This window comes from Barbus barbus, assembly GCF_936440315.1.
Source record: "Barbus barbus genome assembly, chromosome: 36".
Classification (NCBI taxonomy): domain Eukaryota; kingdom Metazoa; phylum Chordata; class Actinopteri; order Cypriniformes; family Cyprinidae; genus Barbus; species Barbus barbus.
This window is the reverse complement of record NC_136714.1, coordinates 9,519,542-9,531,904: the sequence shown is the minus strand read 5'-3', so window position 1 is coordinate 9,531,904 and position 12,363 is coordinate 9,519,542. Positions and strand designations below refer to the sequence as shown.

Here is a 12,363-nt window from a genome sequence, read left to right as displayed (position 1 = left end):
TGGTGCTCCATATGTTGTGACTCTCAACGGTGGTCCCATATGTTTATTAATCCACTGCCCTGTTCCTAATATGGACTCAGTGTTTACCCCTAGACAGACAGCTGATCTGTTTCTGGCTTAGTAGTTCTTAGTAGTTCTCCTTCTGAGTGGGTTAAGACACTTTTCGACTCATCAGAACAAAACGAGTGCGCAAACGCCATGCTGGCCTATTTATACCCGAAGATCCGGGGAGTGGCCAGCTGTGCAAATTTTTCTCGCCAATTTCATTGGTCTTTTCTCAATGATGTCAGAGGTGTCTGGGCTCTCAAATGCGACACCTAGTGTTGGACTTCGAAACAAAGTTTATATGTAACCAAGATGTTCCCTTCCAGGAACGTCGAGCTGCGTCGGAAGACGCTATGGGAACGCCTTCAGCGTAACCGACGCTCTGAATATCGTCTACACCTAGTCCGATAGAAGGGCGAGGCGTCACGGGCGGAGTGACGTCACGACCAGGAAGTATATAAGCACGTGAGGCAGAGCCCGCGTCAGCTTTTTGTCATTCAGCAAGCGCTCTGTGTGTTGTCAGTCCATATCTGTTTTGTGAGTCTTATTTAGTGTTGTATGTCCTGAAAAGAAAGTAGACATCCCTAGCCAAGCCACAATACAAGCTGTTGTATCCTACCACTGAGCCAAGTTTCACTCAAAGCTCTTGTCTGTCAGGGTTGTGCACCATTCAGAGTTGAATTAAGAATTAAATTCTTTTAGTAACTTTAATCAACAGAATACGGAACACAGAAGTGCAATTTAAGGAATGAAAAGAAAAAACTAACAACCATCAAACAAAGCAATACTTCTACTTTTCATTATGAATTACACATTAACATGCAATACCTTCTAAAAGTAGCCAAGCCAAGACCAAAACAGGGGGCGATCCTAGATCGCGTTTCAGATTGTGTGCTAGTCCACTGCCTGCGTTATGAAAAAAGCATTATGAGCGGGGACACACATGATCTGTGCGTGGTCTACCTGAGTGCGGAGCGCGCGGCAGCGGCTCTCGAGGGAGCTGACTGCCCGCATTGTGAGCGGCTCTCGCTGCGCACACTCCGCATTCGGAGGGCTCCCTTCGAGGAGGGAGCCTTTGTGAGCTCCCCGCGTGGTGCTGGCCCCGTTTTTGCCGAGGCAGAGCGGTGTATGCACTCGTGGGACTCACAGGCTGATCTGGCCGGCGAGAGTGAGACGGGCAGGTCCCTATCTCCTCCCGTATCTATCAGATCTGGCGCCCCGTCTCGCGGTTCAGAAGCGGTCTCCTTCCCCCCCCCGAGACGAGGGCTCAACGCTTCGTCTTTCTTCCTCCGAGGAGGTTGACGTGACGAGCGTTCAAGAGATTTCGCCGTCTCTGTCGCCCCAATATATATAGAAGGAAAGCGAGCTCTCCACGCGCTGTCGGTCCCGCTGTTTGCAAATTAAAGACAAAGCGGTGGCTGTGCTCGCGCCGAGAAAAAAAGGGAAGCTCGCATTTGGATCATCAGATCCAGCGCCCGCTCTCTGTGCTCGGAAGCGGTTCTCTTCCCCCAGAGAGAGGGCTCGTCGCCCCTCTTGTCTTCCTACCGATGAGGTGGATGAGAAGACGGTGTTGAGCGTTGTAAACTCCAGTGTTGCACAAGCACAATAAAGCCAGCCCCACTCTGCCGAGGCAGAGCGGCGGCTGCGCTCGTGGGGCTCGCAGAAAAAAAAGGCTGATCTGGCTGGTGGGCATATAGAAAAAAAAACTATCTTCTCCCGTATCCGCCAGATCTGGCGCCCCGTCTCGCGGTTCGGAAGCGGTCTCTTCCCCTCCGAGACGAGGGCTCAACGCTTCGTCTCTCTTCCCCCGAGGAGATTGATGAGACGAGCAATGACGAGGTTTCGCCGCCTCTCGCGCCCCAGTGTGAGGAGCCACAAGAGCCTTAACCTGTTAACGTTCACCAGAGCGACGTCGCACTGAACGCTCTTTGTTTGCATGTGTCATTGTTTTCTAATAGAATAAATGAAACGGGACAAAGTTAATCTTGACAAACTATATATCATTCTGAGGGTCTAAGCCTCAAGCATCGACGACAGATCGCTGTTTTTCGATGGAAAGCTTATAAGGAATGAGTGGCACAAATTTGCTACATTTGTGTAAGCAGTACACATCCAAACACGCAGAGTAAAAAAGCAGTACGTACCTTTATCATTGTAATAACGAGTCACAAACGCGTCCACTGCTGAAATCCCAGTTTAGTTAGAGAGGTAAGGGTCCACAGAACAACATCCCAGCGAGCACTTTTAGTCCAGCGAAACAATAACGTTGTAATAAGGATGAATATTCCTTTGTTTACGTTTCATTTCTTCACAGAGTTATTGTTCGCGTCCGTTATGGAATAAATTACGCTCAAAAACAGCGTCTTGGTGGTAAAAAAACAACACTGTGTTGCAGCATACGGTTTTACAAACATAATGAGACCGTCTACGGAAAAAAAGTCTCAGAAAAGCGGAATATAGATTATTTGAATATGGCGCTCCCTCCTGCCGGCAGTGACGCTTCTGTGACGCAACTGTCATCTGAGCGGGGCATAACTTAGCGATCTGCTTTATCCATAAAAAACTGTTTTTTTTTTTCTTCTACATTTTTATATGTGTGTGTGTGTATTGTGTGGGGAATGTGGCCGTGTCTGCATGATTATAATATGTATGGACGCACATCAGCGTGTTTATTAGCGACTCTATGACGGCTATCATTGTGATTCATTGATCAGCTATTATTGATTATATGGCCCATCTGTTTGATTATAATCTGAATGGAAGCACATCGGCGTGTGTTTACTGTTGTAGACTCTATGACCATGTCTGCCAATATCACTTCACGTCTGGCAGTGATATTTATCATTGTAATAACGAATAACGAAGAATACTTCAGTATACATACTATATACAAAGCATTCTTTTTCTATTTTTTTTCCTTTTTTATTACTCAAATAATTATTTTTGTATTTTTTAGTGCTCAAATAAATCTGTCTATTATTTTATAATTGAAAAACTATGCAGGAATATGTATAATGACTAAAATAGCTTGTATAATTCTGCAATCCATTTGGTGGTTATTTTTCCTCAAACAGGGGGGTGGGGGGACTATAAATAGTTTCAGAAAAAATATTGCAGGAATCTCATTTTTCATGGTATCTTCTTCAAATTTGAAATATGAACTCATGAGACACATGGCTTTCGATCCATTACTTTTCTGGATTGCTCCAGGACTTATTTCATGTATTTGTATATGAAATAAAAAAACATTCAGTGTGGAAAAATATTTTTCAAGGCACGTCAGTGCCTATAACTTTTTATCTTTTTGAGCATTATCAACTGTGGATGATAGATAGTAAAGCCCAGAGTCTCTTCTTTCCAAAGATACCTAATTTGTTTGTGTAAGCACACTTTGTCACAAACTGTTACCATTTTAATTTAGGTAGGTTATTTTCACCTGCGAGGCCACAAATGGGGGTGAAGGTTAACAGGTTAAGAAATCTTTGAAGGCAGATGGTATGCACGCTCTCGAAATTCAGGTGGCTGCGGGGCGGACGCAGCCTCCTCTGCATACCAGCTCCTCGCGCAACAGGTCCTGATGGGCGAGCCCCAGGACCGCGGAGGGCGACCCCTACTGGGGTGGAGCGGCTTACACCGCGGCACACGGTGACCGTCTCCCCCCGGTGCCCTCCAGGGATTTGTCTGTCAACCCTGCAGTTCCAGGGCACAGCAGGTCCCAGCGAGTGCGTTTTCTCAGAATTTCCCACCGGTAGTGACTGCGGGCCTGAGAAACTCGCCTCAGTTGCCAGAGACCGCGTCTCCCTCCGGAGCTCTGCAGCGAGACAGCGGTCTGGCCGCTTCTCTGAACCCAGAGGTCAGTCTCGAGAGCCTGATTCCCTTAGTAGATCATTGGGCAGTGAGCTGTCGAATGTGTCTTGTGGGGCCCTGCCTTGCAGGGTCTGGTTTGTTCAGATGTCCTGACAGGTGCGCCCCAGGACTACGGAGGACGACCCCTACTGGGGTGGAGCGGCTTACACCGCGGCACACGGTGACCGTCTCCCCCCGGTGCCCTCCGGGGATTTGTCTGTCAACCCTGCAGTTCCAGGGCACAGCAGGTCCCAGCGAGTGCTGTTCTCAGAGTCCCCCGCCGGTTGTGACTGCGGGTCTGGGAAACTCGCCTCAAGTGCCAGAGACCGCGTCTTCCTCCGGAGAGCCGCAGCAAGACAGTGGTCTGGCCATATCTCTAACACCAGAGGTCAGTCTCGAGAGACTGATTCCCTTAGTAGATCATCTGGCAGCCTGGGAAACAGCGACTGCCGGACGTGTCTCTTTGGGTCCTGCGGACGGTAGAGAATGGTTACTCCATCCAGTTCGATGGGCCACCTCCGCCGTTCAACGGGGTTTGCGTGACTGTGGTCCGCCCCGAGCAGGATCTGGTCCTGGAACAAGAAGTCGATATTTTGCTGAGGAAGGAAGCCATCGAGTGGTTCCTCCTCACGAAGTCCACGCCGGCGGCTCAGCCGGCACTTCATTGTTCCAGAGAAGGATGAGGGGCTGAGGCCCATACTGGATTTGGGTTTCTGAACCGCTCAGCCAGAAAGCTGAAGTTCAAGATACTCACTGCAGGCAGATTGTGTCTCAAATCAGGTCTGAGGACTGATTTGTCACGACAGACCTCTCCAGGTACCCATCCTTCCCTTTCACAGGGAGTTCCTGAGGTTGGTTTTTGGGGGCAAAACGTATCAGTATCGGGTTCCTCCGCTCGGCCTTACACTCTCACCCCGCACTTTCACTAAGTGTGTGGATGCGGCACTGGTCCCGTTGCGACTGCAGAGCATCTGCATACTCAATTACATCGACGATTAGTCGATCCTCGCTCAATCAGAGCGGGTGGCGATTCGGCATCGAGGTGTCGTTTTCGCCCACGTGAAAGATTTGGGGGTTAAGACTAAACGCCGAGGAAAGTGTGCTTTCTCCAGCTAGAGAACCACTTACCCAGGCGTAGTGAGGGATTCGACCACGATGCAGGCTCGTTTGACCCCTGCTCAGATCGAGTCGATCCTCACGGCAGTCAAGAGAGTGCGAGAAGGCCAGCCATTCACTGTCAAGCAGTTTCAGAGACTGCTTGGGCTCATGGCAGCTGCGTCCAGCGTGATTCCTTCTGGCCTGCTGTACATGACGCCCCTACAGTGGTGGCTCAAGACCAAGGGGTCTCCCTGAGGGGGGACTCGCTCCGCACTGTCTAAGTGTCACGCCGCTGTCCGTGCCTTAGACATGTGGAGGAATCCTTGAGTCTTGTCTCAGGGCCCGGTGTTGGGAGCTCCTTGTTGCCGCGTTTCGCTAGCGACGGACGCTTCCCTCACCGGCTGGGGTGCGGTCATGAGTGGCCACCCTGCCCGCGGTCTGTGGAGTGGTCGCCACCTGCCGTGGCATATCAACCAGCTAGAGATCCTAGCTGTGTTCCGTGTGCTCAGGCACTTCCTCCCAGACCCAAGAGATCACCACGTGCTGGTGCGAATATGGGAGCAGACGTCCTGTCGAGACAGGGGCTGAGGCCCGGGGAATGGATGCTTCACCCCGAGGGGTGAAGCAGATTTGGAAGGCTGTGGCCAGGCACAGGTGGACCTCTTCGCCGCTTGAGAGTTAGCGCAATGTCCCCTCTGGTTCTCTCTAGCCCCTCCAGCTCCTCCGGGACTGGACGCTATGGTACAGACGTGGAGACCGAGGCTCCGTCCGTACACCTTCCCCCCCCGATCGCTCTGCTCCCGGGAGTTCTGGAGAGAGTGCGCCGGGACGAGGTCAGTCTACTGCTGGTAGCACCGTTCTGGCCGGGCCGAGTATGGTTCTCGGACCTGATTTCTCTTCTCGACGGCACCCCGTGGCCGGTGCCGATCAGGAGAGATCTCCTCTCACAGGCCGGGGGCACCATTGTGCACCCCCGCCTGGAGCTATGGAAGCTGTGGGTATGGCCTCTGAGGGGGCACAACTCATAGCTTCCGGTCTGTCAACTGAGGTTGTCGAGACCCTCCTCCAATCCAGAGCTCCCTCCACGAGGAAACTGTACACCCGGAAGTGGAAGCTTTTTCACTTCTTGGTGCGGAGACCGCCAGCTCAACCCAGTCTACTGCCCGATTCACGCAGTCCTGGAGTTCCTGCAGGCCCGCTTCTCCGCAGGGTTAACCCACTCCACTGTTAAGGTCTACGTGGCAGTTATCTCTTTGTACCACGCCCTTAGCGGTGGCCAGTCAGTGGGCAGACACCCCCTAGTTACACGTTTCCTCAGGTGCGCTGAGGCTGAGGCTGAGGCCTCCGGTACGATCATGCGTCCCCACTTGGGACCTGGCTGTGGTTCTGAGCTTCGGTGCGAGCACCTTGAGCCTATCGAGGAGATAACAGATAGACTCCTCACCATCAAGACCGTCTTCTTGTTGGCCATCACTTCTCTGAGGAGGGTGTGTGGCCTGCAGGCCCTGTCTGCGGCCCCTTCGATGTTGACTATGCGCCCGGTTCGGCTAAAGTCTTTCTCTACCCCTGTGCGGGGTACGTACCGAAGGTTCCAGCGGTCATTTCACAGCCAGTCGTACGCCAGGCCTCTGTTCTCCTCCCTTCGGCCAGGAAAAGCACAACCGTATGTGTCCAGTGTAAGCACTGGGCACGTACATCCACAGAGCTGCCCTGTGGTAGGTGGATGATGGATGCTGTCTATCTTGCCTATGAGGCCTCTGGGCTTGCCCATCCGTTGGGAGTCAGAGAGCACTCAACCAGAGGAATGGCAGCCTTCAGGGCCTTTTTGGACAGATGTACCAATCAGGGCATCTGCGACGCTGCTGGGTAGTCCACGCCCCTGACTTCGCCAGGTTACGACCTCGACATCCGAGCCACTACAGGCTCTTCTGTCCTCTTGGCCTGACATCAGGCAGGGACTTGTCAGTCTGGCGGCGTTGGTATAGCGTTCCCATAGCGTCTTCCGACGCAGCTCGACGTTCCTGGAAGGGAACGGCCCAGGTTACGTATGTAACCCAGGTTCCCTGAAGGGAACGAGAGCTGCGTCTCGCAGCCATACTTCCGGCATCCCTGCCAGCGCTTGCTTCATGACATGAAGCTGACGCGGGCTCTGCCTCACGTGCTTATATACTTCCTGGTCGTGACGTCACTCCGCCCGTGACGCCTCGCCCTTCTATCGGACTAGGTGTAGATGATATTCAGAGCGTCGGTTACGCTGATGGTGTTCCCATAGCGTCTTCCGATGCAGCTCTCGTTCCCTTCAGGGAACCTGGGTTACATACGTAACCTGGGTCGTTTTCCTTTACAGGAATAATTACATTTTTATTTATTATAAGCGAAAACATTGCTTTTGAATTGCAATAATAAATTACAATATTAATGCTTTTGTTGTATTTTACATAAGAGACTTTAAAAATCATATAAAACTTCTAACATTTGAACTGTTTTGTGCATAAAATATACAGTATGTTAAAACTAAAGTTAAAGGTTAATAATAAATGCTTGAAATTCCATCTATTAAAATGTGTATTTTAAAAATAGTATTTAATTGTCATTCCCAACTTATTTCTAATTCAACATAATATTGGACATGGTCAATTAAATTTAAAATACTAACTCTATTGAAAGTAAATTGAAAAGTAGCCAGTTCTTATATATTGCTGTGTACCTCTGCCACATGGCTTTGAACAGTGCGACCACTTCCTGAGAGCCCACTCAAAGTAAATTGTGTCGTCCTGAGGCAGGGTGTTCTCCATTGATGAGAGCGGATCTTCTGGCAGGATGTATTTGTATGAAAGTGTGACTTTAGAAATGCTCTGAGACTGGACCTGGAGAAGATGTTTGATACTGGTTACTTTTTAAAATACATTGTGTTGACTAGATTTATCGGTATCATGTGATTTAATCTAATTGTTAATAGTTTACCCAAAGATGAAAATTAAGTCATTGTTTACTCATCCTGGTGTTATTCTAATGCTGTATTCTTTCTTTCTTTTTGGGCCACAAAAGGATAATTCTTCTTTTGAAAATATACTGTTCATGCTTAAAAAATAAAAAAGCCACAAAATTATCACTGAATAGTCCCATGTGACACGTCACATACTTTAAGTGTCCTGAGTGTATACAATATGGTTTAACTAAAATTTAATGCATTATTTAAAAAAAAAATCTGACCTAGGCCATTAGTCTGTACACAACTGTGCTTTCCTTATAACCACAGTTCATTTCAACTCAACCAGGAAAATCACACGTTGTGAGAAATCTAGATTACTAAAACGGCAAAATAAAATACAATCCATGTACTTTCTTCTCTGAGCTGAATATATATGTTGTGTTCACATCTATCAACTGTCATTCTGACTGGCACCTGGCAAAGTGTTCCTGTTGGGAGATATTGAACTCACTGAATGGTGAGGCTAAGGCTGAATGGCTACGGTTAGGATTTTATATAATAAATTTAGCTTTGTTTTTCACCTAACCAGGGCTCTGAACCGTTTCAAGGAATGAAAACAAAAACCGGAAACAAACAAAATTTTGAATCGAAAATTTGAAATGGCCATTAACCGGTTAATAATGTTATTTTATCGTTCCATTTAATATTTGAAATTTGCTGTCAACCAATCAGGAATTCAAGTAGTACAGACTATGCAAATGTGATGCTGACGTATCCAGAGAGTGAAATGCCCGCCTGCGCTCAGCTGTGAACTCTAGTCGCAATGGCAATGAATTCTGCTACCATCTATTTTAATGGGAGGTAGCAAAATCTGACAGGGTAGCACAAATCGTCAGAACACCGGTGTAAAGGTCTCTGCACACTGAGTCCGAAATTTTCGCATGCGTTTTTTCGCATTCGTAATATTAAAAATTCGTCACGCACAGAGACCTTGCACACTGAGTCCGATGCGTTTTAATTAATCTGTTGCGAAAAAATTCGCAAAACTATACAAAATGTCTTCAAGCAGTGAGGATGATTTTGTTGTCCTCTCTCTTTTTAAAAAAAGAAAAAGAAAAAGGAAATATTGGGTCCATCCAATCCTTAGATTGTGCAGAGAGGAAGGAGAGTTCCACCTCCTTATCAAAGAGCAGCGGGATTATCCCGAGAGATTCAAAGTTTATTTCAGGATGTCAGTGCCTCAGTTTGATACTTTGCTAGCGATACTGAATCCACATATTAAAAAGAAGACCACCAATTTCCGTGAACCAATTTATCCTGAACAGAGACTGTCTGAGGTATGGATACACCAACAGACACACACACACACACACACACCGAACTGCGGCATCGGAAAGGTGCGCGCCAGGCATAAAAAAATAGGCTACAGCAGTTCTTTATATTCTGTATCTTTGTATTCCGCAATTTGTTTGTCATAAAGTGCTCTGTGCTGCAAGACGAAGTGTATTAATTTGTCTGACTATATTGGATTTTGGCTTTCGCTTGTACGGTGGCTCTGAATGGTTAAAACACCTTCTCAAAGCATCTCAAAATGCTTTATACGGATGCGAAAAACGCAAAAAATCGAACCCGATCCGAATTTTTTTTTGATGGACGAAAATTTCGGAGGCAGTGTGCAAACGTGATTGACAAAACGTGAGGTCGTATTTATTTTTCAACGTGCGAAAATTTCGGACGAAAAATTCGGACTCAGTGTGCAATGGCCTTTAGAGTTTATCCGACGACAGTGTAGATGGATTCAACAGATCTTACGCAACTGCGGAGCTTCTGTGAACGGAGAAAACACAATAAAACTATAGGCTTACATAAAAAGGAATATACACTAAATATATTTCATGTAAATCATTGACAGATTAACAAAACGAAAGAAAAAAAAATATGCTGAGTTGGGCCTACGGTTCATTGTGACTTCCAACTTTCTCGGAAAGGAAAACGAGACGGCAGAAAGTAGTTTTCTTTATTTTGCAAAAGCTTTACAGTTTTATTTTACAGTTTTATTTGTTTTGCAATAGCTTGACAGTTTTGAATGATGTCTTGCATCTGAATAACCAACCAGCGTTGGTATGGCCATATCGCGCTGGCGCCTCACGCGCACAAAGACACATATTTTTGCGACATTGCAGCCAGTTCATTATCAAAATAATAATTTACAGTTAAAGGAACGTGTAAAAAGTTACAGTGTTCCATTGTCCAATCTGTTGCGTTCAGCGTGACCACCGCCTCACTGTGCTGTTATTGCCGATGTGAAGGATGATGTTTTACCTACATCATTTCTGAATAATAGCCTAATAAAATGCGACGTGGCTTAGCCTTTGTTTCCTCTCCAGGAACTCGAGCTGTGTCGAAAACGCTAGGGGAACACCTTCAGCGTGACCGCGCTCTGAACCAGAGTGTAATCTGTCCAATGGATGGGCGAGATGTCATAGGCAGGTGACGTCACCGACCGGGAAGCATAAAAGCATGTGCGGTGGAGCCGGCGTTTGCTTTTTATCATTCAGAAACCGCTACTCTGTCTGTGTGTCTGCCGATCTGTGTTGTGAGTCTTATTTAGTGTTGTTTGTCCTAGCACAATCACTTGAATTAGGCTCCAGCAATATGTGCAAGCACTTGGGCGATAGCAGATCGCATTAAGGGCTGTCCGTGTCTGGTCTGCTTGAAAGCAGAGCATGCAGATTCAGCTCTCGAGGGAGCTGACTGCCCGTTTTGTGAGCTTTTTTCATTGCATATGTTTGTTCGCGGAAGGCTCTCTTTGAGGAGATAGCGTTCACTAGCGTGGAATGAAGACAGGCGAGCCCATATCTTCTTCCGTTTCTTAAAAGACCTGTCTTCCTCCGTGGAGGTGGACGCGTCAATGAAACAGTATTTGCACAAGCATATTATGAATGAGAACGGCGCGCAGTCAGCTCTAAAAAAAAAAAAAAAAAAAAAAAGGGCTGATTGTGCTTCTCCCCGCTGTACATCTCGCATTCCCACCGCTGCTGAGGCATGGCAGCGAGTGAGATTGCAGGGATCGCAACATGGATCTGGTGAACGGGTTGGAGACGGGTTCGCCCTATCTCCTCCTGCATTCCCCAGATGTAGCGCTCTCGCTCATGGAAGCTCGCTTGTGCGGTTCTTCCCCCTTTGAGTGAGAGCTCGCTGTTGAAGCGTGTTGCCGAGGCGATGCGTGCATTACGTAATTCTCATTCATATCAGAAGCGATGCCCCGAGTGGAACAGACACTCACGAGCTATCTGTCCCCTTGCGTGGTGTTGTCTCTGAAGGCTCGTGGCTGGAGGTCAGGCTGGTGCGTGTCTGCACACCATGGCAGTGTTACAGGCGTACCAAGCTGACGTACCTGCTTAGAGAGCTGGATGAGGGATAGGGGCTCAATTTGACTGAAATATAAGCTGATCTCTGAGTTCCTTAGAAACGCTGTCAGTGGTTGACCCTATCTGACATGAAGGAAAAGATAGGGTCTTCCTCATGGACGCCTCGTTTGCGCCTTCTGGCCTGTTCGGCGACGCCCTCAATTCCGTTGTCAACAGGTACCAAGAGGCCCGTGTCCAGGTGACGGCGTTTCAGCGGTTTCTCCCTCACCTATCTCTAGCTCAGGGGGCTGCTGGGTGGGAGCAGCCCTCGCTGCGTGCCAGCCCCTCTTCAGAGAGGCACAAAACAGAGCGTGGTTACTCACACCCCACCGAGGTGGGGCCGTGGCGGCAAACGCTCTGGGTCGGGGACCTCTAAGGCTAAGCCGGATCTGCGGACCGTTCTTAAGTCTAAGAGGTCCTCGGCCAAGAAGCCCTGATGGGCGTGGCCCGGGGCTTACGAGAGACTGGTTCCCTCAGTAGGCACTTGGCTATTTAAAAAAGATGCCAAGCGTGTCTCATTGGGTCTGGTTCTATCAGCCTGATCTTCCTAGGAATGACTCGGGTCTGAGGACCGTTGTTCAATAGGAGGCTTCGGCTGAGGCAGTCCTGGTACTATGGCCAGGACTTATGAGGGCAGACCCCTCTGGGGCAGAGCGGGTTACACCTCATTATACGGTGTCTGTCTCCCCCCAGTGCCCTCGGGAGACCAGTCTGCCAACCCTGCCAGAGTTCCAGGGTGCAGCTGGCTCCAGCGAGCGATGTTCTCAGTTTCTTCCGCCCCGAAGTGTAGCAGAGATGAGAAGCTCGCCACCCCTGCGGGGGTCTCTAGAGCTCCTGGTTCGGCCGTCTCCTGCCGGTCCTCCACTTCAGGGCACCGAGCCAGCAGCTCTGGGTACATCAGAGGCCAGTCTCGAGAGACTGGTTCCCTTAGTAGACCATTTAGGCAGCGTGGAAACTATTGCCAAATGTATCTCATTGGGTCCTGTGTGCTGTAGAAAAAGGCCTTTGTATTCAGTTCGGCGCTCTGCCGCT

The 12,363-nt window shown here is 48.7% G+C and overlaps 1 protein-coding gene across 1 annotated transcript in view; it reads right to left on the bottom strand.

Moving 5' to 3' along the window:
* Positions 1-12,363, bottom strand: part of LOC306856303 (A disintegrin and metalloproteinase with thrombospondin motifs 2-like) — a 99,090-nt gene that overhangs the window by 13,825 nt on the left and 72,902 nt on the right. Inside the window, exon 17 of the mRNA XM_079395483.1 lies at positions 7,697-7,856. Within this exon, the coding sequence (XP_079251609.1) occupies positions 7,697-7,856 (160 nt within the window). The remainder of the gene's footprint in view (positions 1-7,696; positions 7,857-12,363) is intronic.